At 43.0% G+C, this 19865-nt stretch overlaps 1 protein-coding gene across 1 annotated transcript; it reads left to right on the forward strand.

Annotated features, from left to right (window-relative positions):
* Positions 1 to 5111: 5111 nt before the first annotated feature.
* Positions 5112 to 15194, forward strand: LOC114604661 (uncharacterized). The gene is made up of 3 exons (XM_028745011.2): positions 5112 to 5198; positions 9639 to 9707; positions 12656 to 15194. Exons 2-3 carry the CDS (start codon positions 9654 to 9656, stop codon positions 14339 to 14341), a joined length of 1740 nt encoding a protein of 579 aa, XP_028600844.2. The 5' UTR covers positions 5112 to 5198; positions 9639 to 9653; the 3' UTR covers positions 14342 to 15194.
* The last annotated feature ends 4671 nt before the right edge of the window (positions 15195 to 19865 follow it).

Genomic DNA, 19865 nt, shown 5'->3' on the forward strand with positions numbered 1-19865 from the left:
CATAGCTGTCAAGCGTCCCTTATTTGGCGGGACAGTCCCTTATCACAGCACCATGTCCCGCTGCTGTCCCTTATTGATGATGTCCCTTAAATTTCCCAGGTTTCAAAGGAAGCAGCTCTTCTCCCCCCCCTTCCTGCCAGCCAAGGAGGAGGGAGGCTCCAACTGTGTTGCTTGGCTGTGTTGCTCACCCAATAAGGAGCCTAAGAACGACTGGGGGGTGGAGCTTGCATGCCTTGTGCTGATCAAATTGGCCGTGTTGCCTGGGGACTCGCCTTTGCTCAGTGCTTCCCAGCGGAGAGGGTAACGGTGGTTTTCCTTTCTGCATTCCCTTTGCTGGGTTGCTGCGCTATGGGAAACACCACTTGAGGCTTCGTTTGGCTGCTGGTTGACTAAAATCCCTTATTTTGGCTGCTGATCCCTTATTTTCGAGGCTGCTGGCCCCTTATTTTCAAATCTGTAAGTTGACAGCTATGCCCCAGTGTTCCACAGTGAGTGTTTTCTATATTAAGGAAGACACCAGCCCTTTGCTATTCAAAAGCCTTATGCAACATCTCATTGGTCTTGCTAGTAACACCACCATGTTTTAAATCAAAAGGCTCTTCAGTGGCTGTAAACAAGTCCAGAGGTTTGGCCATCTGTTTGGTTATGTGATGTTATTTCCTTGCCATCCCTAAACTTGAAGAATTTGTGCCCACACTGTTTGACGTGCAGAAAAAGTCCCCTGTCATATTTGCTTGCGGCTCTATTTAAGTTCATGCCTTGCATTGAGATGTGAACATTTACCTGGCACCTGGTATTTTAGGAGTCTGTGCTGGAGATGCCTATCCTTTTCATTTTGGAGGGGTGGGGGTATTTTTGTAACCTTTTGGTTGTTGCTCTTGGGAAATACTAATTCAGGATAAGGACTTGTGTAGAAATAGAAAATCAATCCAGCAGAAAGGAAAATGTTTGAACAGCTCTGGGTCAAACCCATGGCTGTATTTTGATACGGTGCGAGGGAAAATGCTGTTTTAAGTAACTACTTCCCACTCTCCGTCAGAAATATTTGCTATCCAAACAAAGCAGGTTTCTGTGTATATCTATACAGTGCTTTTTTCTAAAAAAAATGTTTAGGGGTACTCTCATTGAAATAATACCCCTCAATGAGGCCAAACTTAGATTCACAAAATGTTTAGGGGTATGCATACCCCTGCGTACCCCCAGAAAAAAAGCACTGTATCTATATGAGACACAGGGGCAGAACTCCACGACACTGCATAAAATTTGCATCGACTAATTAACATGCATAGATGCAAATTTAGATATAATTACTATAATTTAAATTATTATCAATATTATTAACTTTTATTCAATCTCAGAAATACAATGTAATTACAATAACTACTTAAATACATACTACTATATATACAGTATGTGTATATTTATCCAGATAGAGAAACTTTACCTTATATCTGTTCTTCATAAATTTAATTAGAAGAGCTCACTTATCTTTAAAAATTATCTCTCTTGTCTGCTTCTCTCCCTCTAATAAATTCTGTGTGCTTATATTTATTTGTTTAGTTAATTAATTTATATCCCAAGCTTCCTCCCAAAGGAGTCCATGGTGGCCAACGTACAGCAATAAAACAATAAAATGTGGAATAAGTAGCCTCATAGAACCATCACACTTTAGTCTAATTAATGCATGAAGGAGTTAATACCATAGAGCAAGGTTTCCCAAACTTGGTTCTCCAGTGGTTTTGAACTACAATTCCCACCACCCCTGACCATTGGTCCTGCTAACTTGGGATGATGGAAGTTGCAGTCCAAAAACAGCTGGAGACCCAAGTTTCGGAAACCTTGCTATAGAGTAATCTGTCCAGCCAGGCATAGCGATCTTCACTTCCTCTCACATTGCAAAGAACTAGGTAATCAAGCCTTTGTTCCCTCCCCAGTCTACCTGATGAATTCAGCATGCGAAGAGGCTAAGCTGGTATGCTTCTCAACAGCCATTCTTGTGTTCCTATGCCAATAATTTAGGAACTTTCACCACTTTGTTAACTAAATCAGGTTTTACTGCCTGTGCAACTTTTCTGACTGAGGTACGGAAAAAGCACATGAACCAGACCTTTGAAGAATTTGTAAGTAAACCATTTTACTAAATGTGTAGTACGCTACGGGAAGTGAGAAACATTGAAAGGAGCTTGGCAGGGCATATTTGGAAGGTCTAACAGCCTATATTCCCATGCTTTACTTTGCTGCATATTTTGTGCTTTTAAATCTCTGCTGGGCTTATCTCACAAGAGAGTACTTGCCCCAAACCTGGATTGTGGCATTCTGGGAATTCTCCTTTCTACCCCCCCCACGCCCCTGTAACAACAAAAACATATTCAAAACAACTCCAATACAGATACAGACTGGGAAATATCATATTTCAAAAAGTGAAATTTCCGTTTTTAAGCTATTTTTAAAGGAAATTCGTCAAAAAACATCACTTCTGATGTCATACGCCTGAACATTTCAACTGGTTACTGTAAATTCCGCCCAGACACTATTTTCGGCTCACGAATCGCATATATGTTCAGGAAATTCCAGACACATGGCAGCTACTACACTAAAGGCCCAGACATCTAGAGGGCAGCTGGGGAGGCTGGAGGGGACAATATGAGCTCCATCAGCCTTCCCCAACCTCTCACTGTCTAGATGTTTTGGACCACAGTTCCCATCAGCTCTAGCCAGCACCTGTAGGACACTAGGTTGTGAGAGGCACTGGGGCAGATGAACAAATATGGCAATTCCATCTCTTCCTACTCACTGAGTGCCACTGATTTAAGAGAGCAGAAATATCTGAGCAGCTGAGGGTGGCTTGTCTTATATCCCTTCAATAAAACTTGGGAAATGGCTGTTTGTTAGCAGAAGGGGCTCCTACAAACAAGCACTTTGTCTATCTGCTGAATGGTGGCAGACTTCCCTTCCTATTTGAAGCCCTGGCTTCCTGAGAATGCAAATCTATAATTTCATCAGAGCCTCCAGGGCTTCGCTTTTCAACAGTGTAATGACTACTGTTCCCTCAAGGGTGCCCATTAGGTATATATATCACATACCTGCAAAATCTACAATATAGTATATAATAACTATTTTGAACAAACACACCAGTGGCTTAAAAAGAAAGAAAAAGAAAGCAGGAGCTACTTTGCTAGAAAAAAGGTCTTTATATTTTATATTTCGTTAGTATGATTTTTTTTATTTAAAAAGAAAGGGAGAAAGCTGAAAAGTTAATGTGAAGTCAGAAATGAGCAATAAAAATGTCGGAACAGTTTCACACATTTTACATTTTTATAGCTGCCCCATGAAAAGAGTTCTCTGGGCAGCTCATAGAGCAAGCAACATACAAAAAATAATAATAGAATTATAGAATTGTAGATTGGAAGAAACCATGAGGGTCATCTAGGCTTGTAAAGAATGGATGCTGTTCACACTGTAACTAGGTCTGTGGCCTTCTGTGATGGCTCTGCCCAGCAACCAGAAATCTTTCTCTACTGACCCAAATTTTTGGGTTGCCATATGCCCGTATTTTTGCTGATTTTCGGTTATGTCCAGGAAATTCAGTTATGTCCGGGAAAACCTCAGGAAGCACATATTTAAATGACTGGTTTATGGAATTTGCTTGTCCTTAGCATTAAGTGGATTCAAAAGTGTATAAGGCAAATTCATGGACAAAATTGGACATATGTCCAAAACTGAGGGAGAGGTCAATGGCTGCATATTCAGTATTTTTCTGTAATGTTAAGGTGATTGTGAGCACGATGACTCTATAGATTTTTAACCTGAACATACAATGATTAGATCTTTTATATTAAAAAAACCCCACCCTCTATTATCGGTTAGAGTTTGTACAGTTAAATATATAACAAACACTTTTTTTAAAAAGTAACTATTTGGTGGAAAAAAGAGAGAAAGGTTTATTGACAAGCTGACTCCCAATGAGTTTTGGACATTGTTCTTCTGGGGGAAATTCTTTTCTATGGTACCTTCTTTCTTTCTTTCAAAGAAGAAGAAGAAGAGTTTGGATTTGATATCCCGCCTTTCACTCCTTCTTAAGGAGTCTCAAAGCGGCTAACATTCTCCTTTCCCTTCCTCCCCCACAACAAACACTCTGTGAGGTCAGTGGGGCTGAGAGACTTCAAAGAAGTGTGACTAGCCCAAGGTCACCCAGCAGCTGCATGTGGAGGAGCGGAGACGCGAACCCGGTTCCCCAGATTACGAGTCCACCGCTCTTAACCACTACACCACACTGGCTCAAAGATTTTGAGGCCCTAAATACGTGAAACTTTAATGAAACATGACTTCATTAACAGGGCTGCTTCAAAGCCCTTCCACATTCCAATTGTTCGGTAAATATTGAAAGTTTGCTGTGCCACCACAAAGGTTTCCAACGGTTTGTCAGCTGTGACATCGCAAAATGTCAGCATGCATTGAAAAACCAGGACCAGCTGTGTGGTGAAAACACAGTTTGTTTGACTGCATGTGCGAAAACCTGGCGTGGCTAAAGTCTATCATCTATTCAGAGATGGGATGCTAAGTGATGTGTAAAAAAAGTAGCTGCCAAGAAAGCTTTGATCACTGCAAAAATCAAGGGACATTGCAGTGGAAAACCTGGTTGTCTGAACAAGTGGAAGGGTTGTGACAATAGCCAGGCTAGAAGATTTGATTATGGAGCATCACACAAAAAAATAGCTATTAAATGGTAGGCTGACATGTAAGTTAACCGGATCAGGAGTGCCACTAAAATTTTACCTTTCAGTTAGAATGCACCTGAATATCTCAAAAGGAAAAATGTAGGTAAAGGAATATAGTAATCACAGAAGCGGGGATTTGCCTGGCATTCATAATATATATTATCTTGCAAAAACAAGCCCTGGAATATACTTATCTAGCATTCTGCCTGAGTGGGGAAGAAGTGGAGAATTTCAATTTAGTGCAAAGGCACATAATCATTTCAAGGACAAAAGGGGGGGATTAGTGGGTTTTCGCTTAAGACCCTGTGTGAAGTCACAGTTAAGTTGCTAGGCTTTGATTGGTTGCCTAGAAGCTAAAACACGATTTAAATTCTTGCAGGGTACTTCCGTGGGTCCTTACCTCAGAGAACTGAGGCACAGAGGCATCAAAAAAACATCACTAATGATTTTAAGATTGTTCACTGCAGCACAGCAAAGAAGGTAAGTGGAACGTGCTTTACTTTGAAACAGACGGTTTCTCGCTGAATTTATTTAATTTTGTAAAAGGACAAACAATGTATACATATCAAATATTTCCTACAACCAATACAGTGATCATTTGTATGAGTGCATTGACATTTAGCAGGTAGCAAAGCTGCTTTAAAAAAAAAAAATCAACAATTTTGCATAGGAAGGTTAACAGCAATTAGCATTCTGTGGTTTACTGGAAGGAGGTAGAGGTACTTTGCAAATTTATCACACAATTATATGTATCATCAGTTTACATGATCATTTCTACTCAGCAGGCAGAAATCTCAACAGCTTCAGCTTTTCCCAGCAGGGAGAAGTTGTGAAGAGGGATGCTCCCTGTTGAATTTCTGTTTGCTGTAAACTCAGATAAAGGCAGAGGAGTCATATTTTTTTAAAAATGTGGCATCCTCGGATAAGGACAGGTTGGTAGGAGATCATCACTATGGCAATAGCAGCCCCTGTGCTATTGTCCATTCAGAAGGTTCCAGGTTCCATCGCTGGCATCGCCATTGAAAAATAAACTTTCTCAAGTAGCAGAACTGGGAGAGATACCTGCTTAGTGCGGACACCACCAGAGCAAGCAATTCTGGATCAGAAGAAGCAATGGATCAGAAGAAGCAATGGTCTTACTTAGGTCTACAATATGTTGTTGTTGTTTCGTTGTTTAGTCCTGTCCAACTCTTCGTGACCCCATGGACCAGAGCACGCCAGGCACTCCTGTCTTCCATCACCTCCCTCAGTTTGGTCAAACTCATGCATGATATCAAATGCATCATTGCATCTAAAATGTCTCTGGGTTGTTGTTGTTTTAATAAAAATGCAAATAGCATCAGCTGGTGGTGCCGACATTGGGAGAGAGGTGAAATGTAACTCTTTTCTCCCTCGCTGTGGTCTTGAGGGAAATCCCCCCTTTGGATGCTGCTCATTGACATCACTCAGGGACTTCCCCTCCAAGGCAAATGCTGGCTTCAGGGGCAGGATTCTCTTCATGACCACAGCAGGGGAGGAAAATGTTAACTTATCCCATTGTGCGTGCTGCAATGTTGATAATTATCAGGCTATTTGCTATTTGACTTTAAAAGTAAACACACACACACACACACACACACACACACATACAAAGTCTCTGCACATGAAATCCATGTCTAGATTGCATTGGTGGTGCTAGACAGGGGGCAAGCAGCCCCCACAAGCAATGAGCTCATCCCCCACATGCCCTCCATTTCTGAATTCCTACCAGTTCAGGTTCAATGTGTTACCATTAGTATAAAGGTAAAGGGACCCCTGACCATTAGGTCCAGTTGTGACCGACTCTGAGGTTGCGGTGCTCATCTCGCTTTATTGACCGAGGGAGCCGGCGTACACTTTCCAGGTCATGTGGCCAGCATGACTAAGCCACTTCTGGCAAACCAGAGCAGCGCACGGAAATGCCGTTTACCTTCCCGCCGGAGCGGTACCTATTTATCTACTTGCACTTTGACATGCTTTCAAACTGCTAGGTTGGCAGGAGCAGGGACCGAGCAACAGGAGCTCACCCCATCGCGGGGATTTGAACCGCCGACCTTCTGATCGGCAAGTCCTAGGCTCTGTGGTTTAACCCACAGCACCACTTGTGTCCCTTATTACCATTAGTATACGAAGCCCTTAACTACTTGGGACCAGTTTACCTACAAGATTGCCTTATTTGTTGTTCTTTTTTTGTCCACCTAGAAATATACTTTGCTCCTGCTGTGCCCTCCAGAATTCCCCCCCCCATTTGTTTTTTGAGTTTGATTTGATATCCCGCTTTGTCACTACCCAAAGGAGTCTCAAAGCGGCTAACAATCTCCTTTTCCCTTCCTCCCCCACAACAAACACTCTGTGAGGTGAGTGGGGCTGAGAGACTTCAGAGAAGTGTCACTAGCCCAAGGTCACCCAGCAGCTGCATGTGGAGGAGCGGAGACGCGAACCCGGTTCACCAGATTATGAGTCTACTGCTCTAAACCACAACACCACGCTGGCTCTCTAATAGGTTTTGAGTGGGGGAGTTACCCAGGTTTAGTGGCAGGAAGCTTACCACATTAAGATGTGGCCATCTGATTCAGTGACTGATACTACAAAGAATGCAAACTTTAGATTTCATTAAAACTTGGTTCATCTCGGGTTCCCCTTTCTAAAGGTTCCTCTGAAGCATCTGCTTACATTTCCATTTGGAACATATGGACATAGGGAGCTACATTATATGGAATCAGATCCTTGGTCCATCTAGCTCAGTATGGTTCACACTGACTAGCCATGACTATAAGATTTTGGACCAGGGTCTCTCCCTGCCCTGCATGAAGATGCTGGCGATGGAAATTTGGGATGCAGATGTTCAACCACTGATCTGTGGCCCTTTGGGTAATGCTTACCAACAAAACCCACTTGACTCCCTTGGCGATTGCTTGTGAATCACCCACCCGTCTGTGGAAACTGTAAAAGCCAAAAATGGTTTGAAAAGAATTTCTCAATAGGTACATTGGTTTAAACCATGCACAATAATTGACTCTTAGCTATTTTCAAAAGAGAACGTTGGTTTCCCCCAGCCCTCCTTTTTTACCGTATGGAATAGTGGACTTTCTCATGTGTCTGGAGATTTCCCCTGTAGCTTTCTTTCTTTCTTTCCAGCCACAGAAGGAGAGCATTTTCTCCACCTAAATGGGGATGTCACACTCATGACCGAAGGAAACCCATTATTATGAGTTTTCTGCCTCCCCTGTGGTTTTGCAACGCCTAGAACCCTGTGCTAGCTGGGAAATGCCCAGCTAAGATTGCCCTTTGCTTCATGCAGAATCCTCTAGTCAGCCATAGAAGTTATGATTAACCAACTGATGTGGCTTCTCTGGTCTTGGGTGGCACATCAAGCCCCAGGCCTGGTGTCAATAATTGAGGCCTAGATGTGTACATTTAGTGCTCTGCTGCTAGAGAACAAAAAAAAAAAAAAAAAAAAAGTAAAGCAAAAAACCTCTGCCAGCTGCAACAGTGTTTATTGTTACCCGTGCCAGATGTTTTCAGCGTAATTTACACTTTTGGAAGAATGGGCAGTGAACATTAATCAGTCTAAAAAGTGACTAGGTTTGTTTGTCATTGTGTCACTCTCTCAACACAAAAAAGGAAACCCAGATCTTGGACTTTGCAAGGAAAATGTATTATTACTCAGGCAGTAAAATTATTACTCTGTATCATATTAAGTAGTCTCAATAGCCTTATTGAGACCGGCAGGTGAGCAACAAAGAGGATTTAATAGGATTGCATGCAAATACCCTGCACTTGCAACATACAGTTCTCACCCTAATTCCCATCAAATATTCTAGAGAGAGGAAATAACAGATTAGGAGCCCTCACGGTCAGAGCTCAGTTTCAGCCACCCAGGGGGCTCTGTCCTATATATAAACGACATGGTAGAAGCAAGGACTTAATGTAATTGTGAGGGCTACATTTTGCATTCAGCAGACTTCTACATTTCCAAGAATTCTGTCCCTTTTTGGAGAGGCTGGTATATTTTCAGATGGGTAGTGGCTTGTCTCAGAATAGTACTGCCACCTTTCAGTGAGCCCAGGGAGTCTGTGTTACACGTAATGATGTGCCAAACTCTGTTCTTCGTTGTCTCTGATTCAAAATATGAGGTAAAAGGCAAAAAAAGAGTAGAGGTAAAGGACCCCAGGGTGGTTAAGTCCAGTCAAAGGCGACTATGGGATTGTGGCGCTCATCTTGCATTTCAGGCCAAGGGAGCCAGCATTTGTCCACAGACAGCTTTCCGGGTCATGTGGACTAAACAGCTTCTGACGCAACGGAACACCATGACGGAAACCAGAGCACACGGAAATGCCATTTACCTTCCCGTCGCAGCAGTTCCTATTTATCTACTTGCACTGGTGTGCTTTCCAACTGCTAAGTTGGCAAAAAAATCAAAATATAAACAATAATAAACTATAAAATAAAATTTTATTTTTTGAAATGAAATGAAGCCTACGGTAAGATGGAAAATAATGTTCATTTTTCTATACGTCCACTTTATTTATATTTGAAAAAATTATCCTACTTTTTCTAATTTCAGAGGCTTCGATCAGATCCTCAAAGCTAATCTTACATAACACATCTGCTTCTATACTTGTTGCATAGTTGTTCTGTTGGGATTTTTATATACTTCAACTGAGGGTGCTATTTGCATTCTATGGCAATAAAATAACGTCAGTTTTGATTGTTGGTTAATATGAATAATATGTTTTTGTTATTTAGTTATTTCCCCTAATGGTTCACTTGTTGGTTCTTCTGCCATAGCCCCTCTGCCCCAATGCAACCTACATGAGCCTTCCTTGTATATCTCTGCTATGTAATTAAATACTCAGTGTTAGTAGTGAAATATATAATACATTTTCCATTTCCTCACAGAAAGCAATCCCAAGCATGAAGACTCTGCTTTTGCTGATATATATCATTGGTATAGCCATTGCTTCCCCGGTAAGTATACAAAATATGAAAAGTCTTAACACCAGATAAATAAAAGATTTAAGGAACGTTCCGAGCTTCTGCTTAGCCTACAAGAGCAGGTCTTTCATACCTGACCAGTGCCTTCCGCCTTGCTTCCCTTCGCAGCTAAGTTCTGTTGCAATCCAAAATGCTTCAGTCTTTAAACATCTTAAGAGTCCTGCAAATTGCAGTACTTGCGTGCTTGAAAACTAGGTGGCTTGCGTAAGTTCTTTGCAGAAAATGGACTTAATTCTTTGGGAAACCCAGGAGCTCCATGGTAGCGCCTTTCAACAAGAATGGAAAACCTGTTCATTCTGACATGCTATTGACATCCATTTGATGGACTTTGCTATTTTACCCACAATCACAGAATCATAGAGTTGGAAGGGACCACAAGGGTTATCTAGTTTTCTCCCTGCAACGCAGGAATCTTCTGCCTAATGTGTGGCTCAAACACACGAACCTGAGATGATGATCATAATAATAAGAATAAGAATAAGAATAAGAATAAGAATAAGAATAAGAATAAGAATAAGAATAATGTATTATTTATACCCCGCCCATCTGGCTGGGTTCCCCCAGCCACTCTGGGCAGCTTCCAACTGAATATTAAAAACAATACAGTGTCAGACATTGAAAACTTCCCTAAACAGGGCCGCCTTCAGTTGTCTTTTAAAAGTAAAATAGTTGTTTATTGCCTTCACAACTGCTGGGAGGGTGTTCCACAGGGCAGGTGCCACTACCAAGAAGGTCCTCTGCCTGGTTCCCTGTAACCTCACCTCGCAGTGAGGGAACCACCAGAAGGCCCTTGGAACTGGACCTCACTGTTCAGGCTGGACGATGGGTGTGGAGACGCTCCTTCAGATATACTGGACCGAGGCCATTTAGGGCTTTAAAGGTCAGCACTAACACTTTGAATTGTGCTCGGAAACATACTGGGAGATTAAGTGTGTCACGCTCTACCGTATGAGTCATCTCAATTTCTTCAGTTTTCTTTTTTAGCTGTGTATCATATATTGCATTCAAATTGTTTTACAGTAGTGCCCCGCAAGACGAATGCCTCGCAAGACGAAAAACTCGCTAGACGAAAGGGTTTTCCGTTTTTTGAGTCTTTCCGCAAGACGAATTTCCCTATGGGCTTGCTTCGCAAGACGAAACGTCTTGCGAGTTCTTGCGAGTTTGTTTCCTTTTTCTTAAAGCCGCTAAGCCACTAAGCCATTAATAGCCGCTAAGCCGCTAAGCCGCTAAGCTGTTAATAGCCGTTAAGCCGCTAAGCCGCTAATAGCCGTGCTTCGCAAGACGAAAAAACCACAAGACAAAGAGACTCGCAGAACGGATTAATTTCGTCTTGCGAGGCACCACTGTAATCTTATAGATTGGTTTCTAGGTATGTTTCTTGTTGTTGACTGCTACTTGGAGTGTGACTGCAGAACAGCAGGATATAAACAATAGCTGACTAATGGGCTTCCTGGCCCTTCTGCAGTGTATATTTAAAGCGGTATCAAACAGTCATAGTTTCCCTATCCCTAAGAATACTGGGAACTGTAGCTTGTTAAAGTTGCTGAGAGTTGTTATTCCCCTCCCAGAGCTACATCCCTTGGTGTGGTTTAACAACCAATTCCTCTTCCCAGGGAACTCTGGGAATTGTAGTTCTGTGAGGGGAATAGGGGCCCCCTAACAACTCTCAGCACCCTTAACAAACTACAATTCCCAGGATTCTTCGGCTAAAGTGGTATGATGTTGCTTTAAAGTACAATGCAGATGGGGCCATATACTGCCTTTCTGCTCAGCATCAATAGCGCTTTACAAAAAGAGACAAGTACGGTATACAAAATACAACCAATAATGGCAAATAAAAAGAAGCCTAAAACAGCAGCAACAAGTTTAATAAAGCCTTTAAAATCTTTATAACAAAAAGAAGTTATGATAAAATGGGCAGTCAATTTTGGTTATAATATTGATTATGATAACTGGGTAAAGTTATGGAATGAAGGTGTGAGGTTTAGGGCGAGTTCTACTTTAAAAGAAAATTTAATAAAAATGATGTACCGGTGGTATATCACTTCGGTTAAACTAGCAAAAATGTACAGAGTGAGTAACAAAGCTTGTTGGAAGTGTAAATTAAAAGATGGTGAATTTTTTCACATGTGGTGGACATGTGAAAAAATGAAAAAATTCTGGAACATAATTTATAACGAAATGAAAAAACTTTTAAAATACACTTTCCCAAAGAAACCAGAGGCTTTTTTTTGCTAGGGATAATAGGGGATGAATTAAGAAAAGAGGATCATAAATTATTTATGTACGCCACGACCTCCGCTAGGATTCTAGTGGCTCAAAAATGGAAAACCCAGGAAATCCCAACTTTAATGGAGTGGCAGACGAAAATGTTTGAATACGTAGAATTGGCGAAAATGACCTACAAGATTCGGAACCGAAAAGTAACAAAGTTCGAAGAGGAGCGAAGTAAATTTGTTGAGTACATACGAAATAATTCTAGAAGCTTAAAGACTGAAGCAGGGTTAATATAAATATTGTGACGTGGAAAGAGTGTAAATAAGAATCTGTAAGAGAGGATGTTAATTGTGAAAGCCGATGTAGGGAAGGAGGGAAGTCCGGGCGCGATAATGCGCATGGTAAATAAGTAGACGCAAAAATGTTGAATGTAAGAGTATATGCTTTATTTATTTTTGTTTTGAAAAATCAATAAAAAGCATTAAAAAAAATATCGGGGGGGGCACACACCTTTGCTAGAAAGGTAGGAAATGTTGACCCTGGTGAGTTTCATAAATGTCCTGGTACTTAGGAGCAATTAGTGAGTGTATTAGTGTCAATATGGCAGGATTTAAACTGACTACCTCCTCCTTTTTCTGGAGATTCCATATATACCTTTGAATTGACTTAACACACTGATGTTTTATTTTGCTTCCGTGTGACAGATCCAGAGAAGTGGAATTCTATTCAGGAGAGGCTATGAGGGCAATATTAATTCCACCAGTGCAGATAAAGGCGTATTAAAGACCAGCTCTGCCGTTACGAATGGGAACCAGCAGAATGGAGATGAGGGTCACCAGGAAGGAGAAATATTTCTGGATCTCACCAAAGAATATGCCATTCCTGAAGAAGTTTCTACAGCCGATCCTATCCGTTCCCAAGGAGGCTATCCGCACGAAACCGAGAGCCTGTTGCTCCATGAGGACAACAGCTTTGTGCAGGCCAAAGGCCACAGTCAGCCCAACACGGAAAAAACCAGGGAGACCTATGTTGAATATCCAACAGAGAAAGAGGTTGACAGCCAGGATGTAGCGCTTCTCAAAACGATTAGCAATGCGGAACAAAATGGCTCGCAGCATTTGAGAGAGAAGAATGCAGTTCATGGTCCAGTGTTGACCACAAGGGAGTCCATCGTTTCGGAAGCAGATCTGTTTGCTGGCAAACAGCACATCAAGGATTTCCAGGCCAGCCGTGAGTTTGACGTGAGAAAAAATGTCCCTTATCATCTGAACAGCTACCATTTCAGTGATGAAGGCATGCAAGGAGATGACCCAGGTCGTACTGATGACTCTGAGTCTAGTCAGCAGGTGGAGAGCCAGAGCAATTTCAGTCAGCAGCCTGGAGAACCAAATAGTTCAAGTGGTTCAAACGAGGAAGAGGTGAAACAGGCCAGCACTTCAGGGAACTCTGGAAGCCCAGAGTACTCCAATGGGTCCCCTGACTCCAGCAGTTCCAGTGACTCTAGTGACTCCAGCAGTTCCAGTGATTCCAGTGACTCTAGCAGTTCCAGCGATTCTAGTGACTCCAGCGATTCTAGTGACTCCAGTGATTCTAGCACCTCCAGTGACTCCAGCAGTTCCAGTGATTCTAGGGACTCCAGTGACTCTAGTGACTCCAGCAGTTCCAGTGATTCTAGTGACTCCAGTGACTCTAGTGACTCCAGCAGTTCCAGTGATTCTAGTGACTCTAGTGACTCCAGCAGTTCCAGTGATTCTAGTGACTCTAGTGACTCCAGCAGTTCCAGTGATTCTAGGGACTCCAGTGACTCTAGTGACTCCAGCAGTTCCAGTGATTCTAGTGACTCCAGTGACTCTAGTGACTCCAGCAGTTCCAGTGATTCTAGTGACTCTAGTGACTCCAGCAGTTCCAGTGATTCTAGTGACTCCAATGACTCCAGTGATTCCAGTGACTCCAGCAGTTCCAGTGACTCTAGTGGCTCTAGCAGTTCCAGTGACTCTAGTGACTCCAGTAGTTCCAGTGAATCTAGTGACTCCAGCAGTTCCAGTGATTCCAGTGACTCCAGCAGTTCCAGTGACTCTAGTGACTCTGGGAGTTCCAGTGATTCTAGTGACTCTAGTGACTCCAATGACTCCAGTGATTCCAGTGACTCTAGCAGTTCTAGTGACTCTAGTGACTCCAGTGACTCCAGCAGCTCCAGTGACTCAAGTAATACTTCTGAGTCTAGTGATTCTAGTGACTCTAGTGATTCTAGCAACTCTTCTGACTCCAGTGACTCCAGTGGGCAAAGTGATTCCAGCAGCTCCACTGATTCCACTGATTCTGATAGTTCCAATGACAGCAGCACCTCCAGTGACTCTAGTGATTCCAATAATTCTAGCACTTCCAAATAAGTGAGAAGTTGCTCAGATAGTACTGGTGCCACCCATAGATATCAGTACAGATAAGGCAAAATGGTAGAATTTGGGACAAAATTGCAATAGGGGGAGTGAATGGGGACAGCAGGTCCTGTAGTACTGAGGCAATATTTTGTGGCGTTCCAAAGCGCCTTTCACAATTGAAATGGCTGCCTTGCTCCACGAGGCAGGGAAGGCGAATGTGATGATTCCGTCTAAAGATGAATTTCCAACCATTTCAAATGACGCATGAACCCTGCTCAGTTGTATGAAGGGGCAGTAAAGGAGCTTTGTCATTGTTGTCACGTGGCTCCTTCCAGCTTCCCACGCATTCGGTACCAATGTTTGCAGCATGGAGCCTGCTGTACTCAGGGGGTCTCCTTGCACAATTTAGAACCTTGATTGTGCAGGGACCGTGCATGAGAGGAGCTGGAAGTGACATGTGACAACCGTGGTGGACCTCACAGCCACATTGGACTCACATATCCCCTTCACATATCCATGAGCAGATTTTGAGTGTCTTCTGTCCTGATCGTTCTCTTGACTTGGCCACAGCAAAATGGAGGGCAACCTCTAAAGAAGAAACATTTGCCATCATTATGAAACTAGATTTCTCTAGGGCAGGAGGGAGAAGCATCTCTGGATAACTTTCTGAGCAACCTTCCAGGAGCCACATGTCATTGGTGGGCGTGGCCAGAGGCAAAAGTAGGTGGAGCAATGAATGATGATTTCCCTTTTATACAGCAGGCTGGGATTCCGCAGACACTCTGGGTGACTTCCAGCAAAATATTTAAATACAACAATTCATCAAATATTAAAAGCTTCCCCAAACAGGGCTGCCTTTAGATGTTTTCTAAAAGTCAGATAGTTGTTTATTTCCTTGACATCTGGTGGGAGGGCATTCCACAGGGCGGTGGCCACTACCGAGAAGGCCCTCTGCCTGGTTTCCTGTAACCTCCTTTCTTGTAGTGAGGGAACCGCCAGAAGGCCCTCGGAGCTGTACCTCAGTGTCTGGGCTGAACGATGGGGGTGGAGGCGCTCCTTCAGGTATACTGGGCTGAGGCCATTTAGGGCTTTAAAGCTCAGCACCAACACTTTGAATTATGCCCAGAAACGTACTGGGAGCCAACGTAGATCTTTCAGGACTGGTGTTATGTGGTTCGGCGCCTTGGCAAGTTTAGGGCTCAAAGCGCTCCGGTCCTCTTGTGCAACAAGCCAGCTTTGAAAATCACCAGACTTCTTGTGGAAATGAAAGTGATAAGGAAATCCACCAGAAAGTGTGGGAGAACTATGGAGTGGTGGGGGCCATATAACCTCCATGCAGACAAGTCAGAATGAATGCTCAGTAAACAAATAAATAGTGGGCATTGTATGCAGAAGCCTTTTGCAAACAAATTAGGACACATGCTCAGTGAGTGGTTCATCTGCAGGTACCTGGGAATCTGATCCCTCCCCTGGTGGGCAGCCAAGAAGCAGATAACAGGAAGAGTTCTTACCAAGTCCTTTATTCAATATACCTCTCCATCCCAGTAATGGCGTTTCTCTGAGTAAAGTCCCACCCCCTCCATCTCTCCTATTGTACGTCGTCCCTGCATCGGCTGATCTGTGCTTTCTGCCTCTGAGTTTTCTGTTCTACTACTCTTGATGCACGCCGGGTCCCAGGAGGAGCAGGGTCAGGAATGCTTTCTAATGATAACGTGTCAGCCAGCTGCTCCAGCTCTGCTGCTTCCTGCCTTTCTCTTCCGTTATCTTCCAGCTTTTCCCCTCTTCTGTCTCAGAGTCATGACCTTCTGCAAACCACTGTTGTAAATCTATATAGTGATACCTCGGGTTAAGTACTTAATTCGTTCCGGAGGTCCGTTCTTAACCTGAAACTGTTCTTAACCTGAGGTACCACTTTAGCTAATGGGGCCTCCAGCTGCCGCCACACTGCCAGAGCACGATTTCTGTTCTCATCCTGAAGCAAAGCAAAGTTCTTAACCTGAGGTACTAGTTCTGGGCTAGCGGAGTCTGTAACCTGAAGTGTATGTAACCTGAAGCGTATGTAACCCGAGGTACCACTGTACTAGCCTCCTCTTCTCGAGATGGTTCAGGAGAAGGAGGGTGGGATGTCTCCACCATACTTCCTCTGAGGTCCAGTCCCTGACAGTCCCTCTTAGTGCAGAATGGATGTTGCTCATAAGTTTGTCCTGCCATGCATACCCACCAAACCCTGTGGACATATATCCCTGCACATTGATACCACCATCGATTCAGGCGGATTTCTATTATCAGGGTAGCTCCTTCAAACAAGCTTTGGACACACACAGAGAGAAATCTCCTCCAAATACTACAGAGAGAGGGAAAGGGACCTGCTGGAATGGGACGGCAGACAAATCCCTTACTCTTGTATTCTCTGTGGTTTTCTGGGGCATTTGTTTTCTTTTTACTTATTTTGGGGATTGTGGCTTCCTTTTTTGAGCTAGGGCGTGGAAACTTGACAACACAACAAAGCCAGTGTGCTGAAGCTGTCAGAAGGACAAGCCCAGGCTGTGCTGTAAATATCCTGGCAGAAAAGGAACAGCAACAACAAAAAAACCCCACTTTCAACATGCTTCGGAAAAGTAATAATAAAAAATTAAATGTCCAGATTGCAAACTGTGCCGTGAACAAAGGTCTTTTGTAAGCCTCAGTGGCTGCTTTATTCAAAGCTTCTGCTATTAAACAAAATAGTACCCTATTGTGTATTTGGCCACATTCATGGTTTAACCAGTCCAGTTAAGAAGTTCCCACCAAAGAAGAATGAATAAGTAAGGTGGTGGGCTGGTAATTGGCAAAATTAACAGCCAAAATAAGAGAGCCTAATGATGATAATCTTGTGGAAGAATGAAAGCCTTTCTTGGATTACTTAAAGAAATACTATAGTATGATGAATTCACGGGCAGGATTTGAACCACGAGCAACAGAAGGAATTAGAGATTATTGTATTGTTGTTATGGCATAGAAGATAGAAGCTAGGGTTCAGCAAAAGGGGAGAAATGGGAAAAAAGCACCATGGAAAACGGGGCGGGAAGTTGACAAAACAAAAGAAAACTGTATTATGTATTGGAGTGTATATGTGAAACTTTTGAAATTTAATAAAATATAACTGAAAAAAACAAAAATAAAAACCCCAGTGAGGTCCTGAATGGGTGAGATGCCAATAAATAAATAATCCAAACACTGGAAAGGAAGAAAATGGTGTTGAGGAAAGGCCTTTGAGGATGGAGCTACACTTTACAAAGAACAAGAAGCTGGGAAAGTATATGTAGCTATGAGGTCTGGGCATCAGGTAGGTTGACCTAGCTGTTACCTGGAGTGGTGGGTGGTGAGGGAGCAGTAATAAAATGGGGAAGGAATTTTACATTGAAAGACAATCTGTCCACATTGAAAGGCAAATCTACCTAATTTGCAAATCTCGGAAGAATACATGGACCAGCCATCCTTGGAAATCTGCACTTCTCTGAATTTTGCAGTCCATCCAAATAATGTGCACAAAAAATGCATACGCTTGATTAAAGTGTGCAAATAAATGCGTGTATTGGTGGAAAATAAGACGCAAAAATGCATGAATTGGGGGAAATCACTTTGCAAAAAGCATTTGTATTAGGTGAAATTGCATACAAAAACGTGGAAGAGAAATTCTCACCCAAATGCTGGTGTTTTCTTTAAAAACACACACAATAATTTCGAAATGATGTGGAAATGTGAAAGACTGGACTTTTGGTTTAAAAAAATGAGAAACAGAGAGAAAAGACAAGACTGACATGTCCTCCCATTCTTGGGAGGTGGGCAAAGTTTATTTTTTAAAAAACATGGCTGAGGAGGGGTTATGGTATGGGTATTTAAAATTGCGAAGTTATGCCCAATGTAGAGAAAGTTAGATGGTTAGGTGGAGATTTGGTCTGATCCAACAGGACGCTGGTTCTGCAGCTTCCACAACAGTGCGCATCCTGCCTTCTTTATAATACATGGTTCTGCCCTGAGTAATGTCGCCTCTTTTCCTTCCATGCAAAAGACTTGGTTTCAGAAAGCGTTTAATTCCACCTCATAGGCGTTTGATTCCACGAGAGTGGAACCCAGCCCACATTCCACTTCCTTTCCCTCCCTAATTTTCTCACTAAAATGCTAACTTTCAGGAAAAAATGGAGTATTTATAGACAAGGGGTAGGGATCAAGAGAAAGCTGAAAGTGCAGTTTAAGTATACAAGTTGATCCTTCCATAGGGCCGTATATAATTTGGAGAGCTGTCCCTTTACTTTGCAGGAGTCGTCAAAGTGATCATGGGTACTCAGTAAAGTTTTCCTGCATGGTGCCATGTTGCCTTTAGGTGAATCACCAGCACTGAATATGGCTTCAATATTCAGGTTCCAGAGCTTACTGGAAGGGACAATTGAGTCGTGTATTCTGGGCTGGCTTCAGGCTTGAGGACAAACTGGGCAAAGTGTCTTCTGGTGAACCCCCTACTCTGTTAGGGTCGGTTTTCCTTGCTGTGGTGACTCTACTTTGTGTCAGTTTCTACCAGCCTGCTACCTTCCAGATTTAGGTAGAGGTAAAGGGACCCCTGACCGTTAGGTCCAGTCGCAGACGACTCTGGGGTTGCGGTGCTCATCTCGCTTTATTGGCCGAGGGAGCCGGCATACAGCTTCTGGGTCATGTGGCCAGCATGGCTAAGCCGCTTCTGGCAAACCAGAGCAGCACCCAGAAACACCGTTTACCTTCCCGCCAGAGTGGTACCTATTTATCTACTTGCACTTTGACGTGCTTTCGAACTTCTAGGTTGGCAGGAGCAGGGACCGAGTAACAGGAGCTCACCCCGTCGCGGGGATTCGAACCGCCGCTCTTCTGATCGGCAAGTCCTAGGCTCTGTGGTTTAACCCACAGCGCCACCCGCATCTCTTCCAGATTTACTAGACAACAATTTCCATCGACCCCAGGAAGCACAGGAAAGGCTGCTCTATACAGCACTGCACTCCCGGGCCTAGCCCATTTTTTAATGTCCCACAATGCACTGTGCAACGCTAGGTTGTGGGCATTGTAGGGAATGGACTGAAGGCCTGGCACACTTGGTCACTGCTTCTTTTATTACGCTTCAGCTTACCCCCCCCTCCAAAAAGAAATAACCTCCAGCATTCATATTCTTAAGTCATTGGGAAAGCTTAAAAAGGACTCAGTTTGAAACAATGGCATAGCAAAGTTTGGGAAGTTGCTTTGATTGAAAAGCTACCTCAACATTTACGAATAGTTAGAGGTCAGAAGAAAAGAGGCTCTTTTGCAATAGAATGGCGGAGCTTTATTGCCTTTGCAAACACAGTAAAGACAGTGACCCCAGTATTCAGCATCATTTGGCTTCTTTGAGTTCTGCCCTTATATTATTATTATTATTATTATTATTATTATTATTATTATTATTATTATTTCAAGTTTTATTCATTTTCTATGCCCAATACTAACCTTGATATCCATTATTGGGATACGTACCGCTGCTGTGTGAGGGGTGAGC

The sequence above is a fragment of the Podarcis muralis genome, chromosome 9, assembly GCF_964188315.1.
Source record: "Podarcis muralis chromosome 9, rPodMur119.hap1.1, whole genome shotgun sequence".
NCBI lineage: Eukaryota > Metazoa > Chordata > Lepidosauria > Squamata > Lacertidae > Podarcis > Podarcis muralis.

Coding starts and splice junctions, on each gene's coding strand:
- LOC114604661 (XM_028745011.2), top strand. CDS start 9,654: ATGAAGACTCTGCTTTTGCTGATATATATCATTGGTATAGCCATTGCT. Junction 9,708..12,655: donor GTATAGCCATTGCTTCCCCG/GTAAGTATACAA, acceptor TCCGTGTGACAG/ATCCAGAGAAGTGGAATTCT.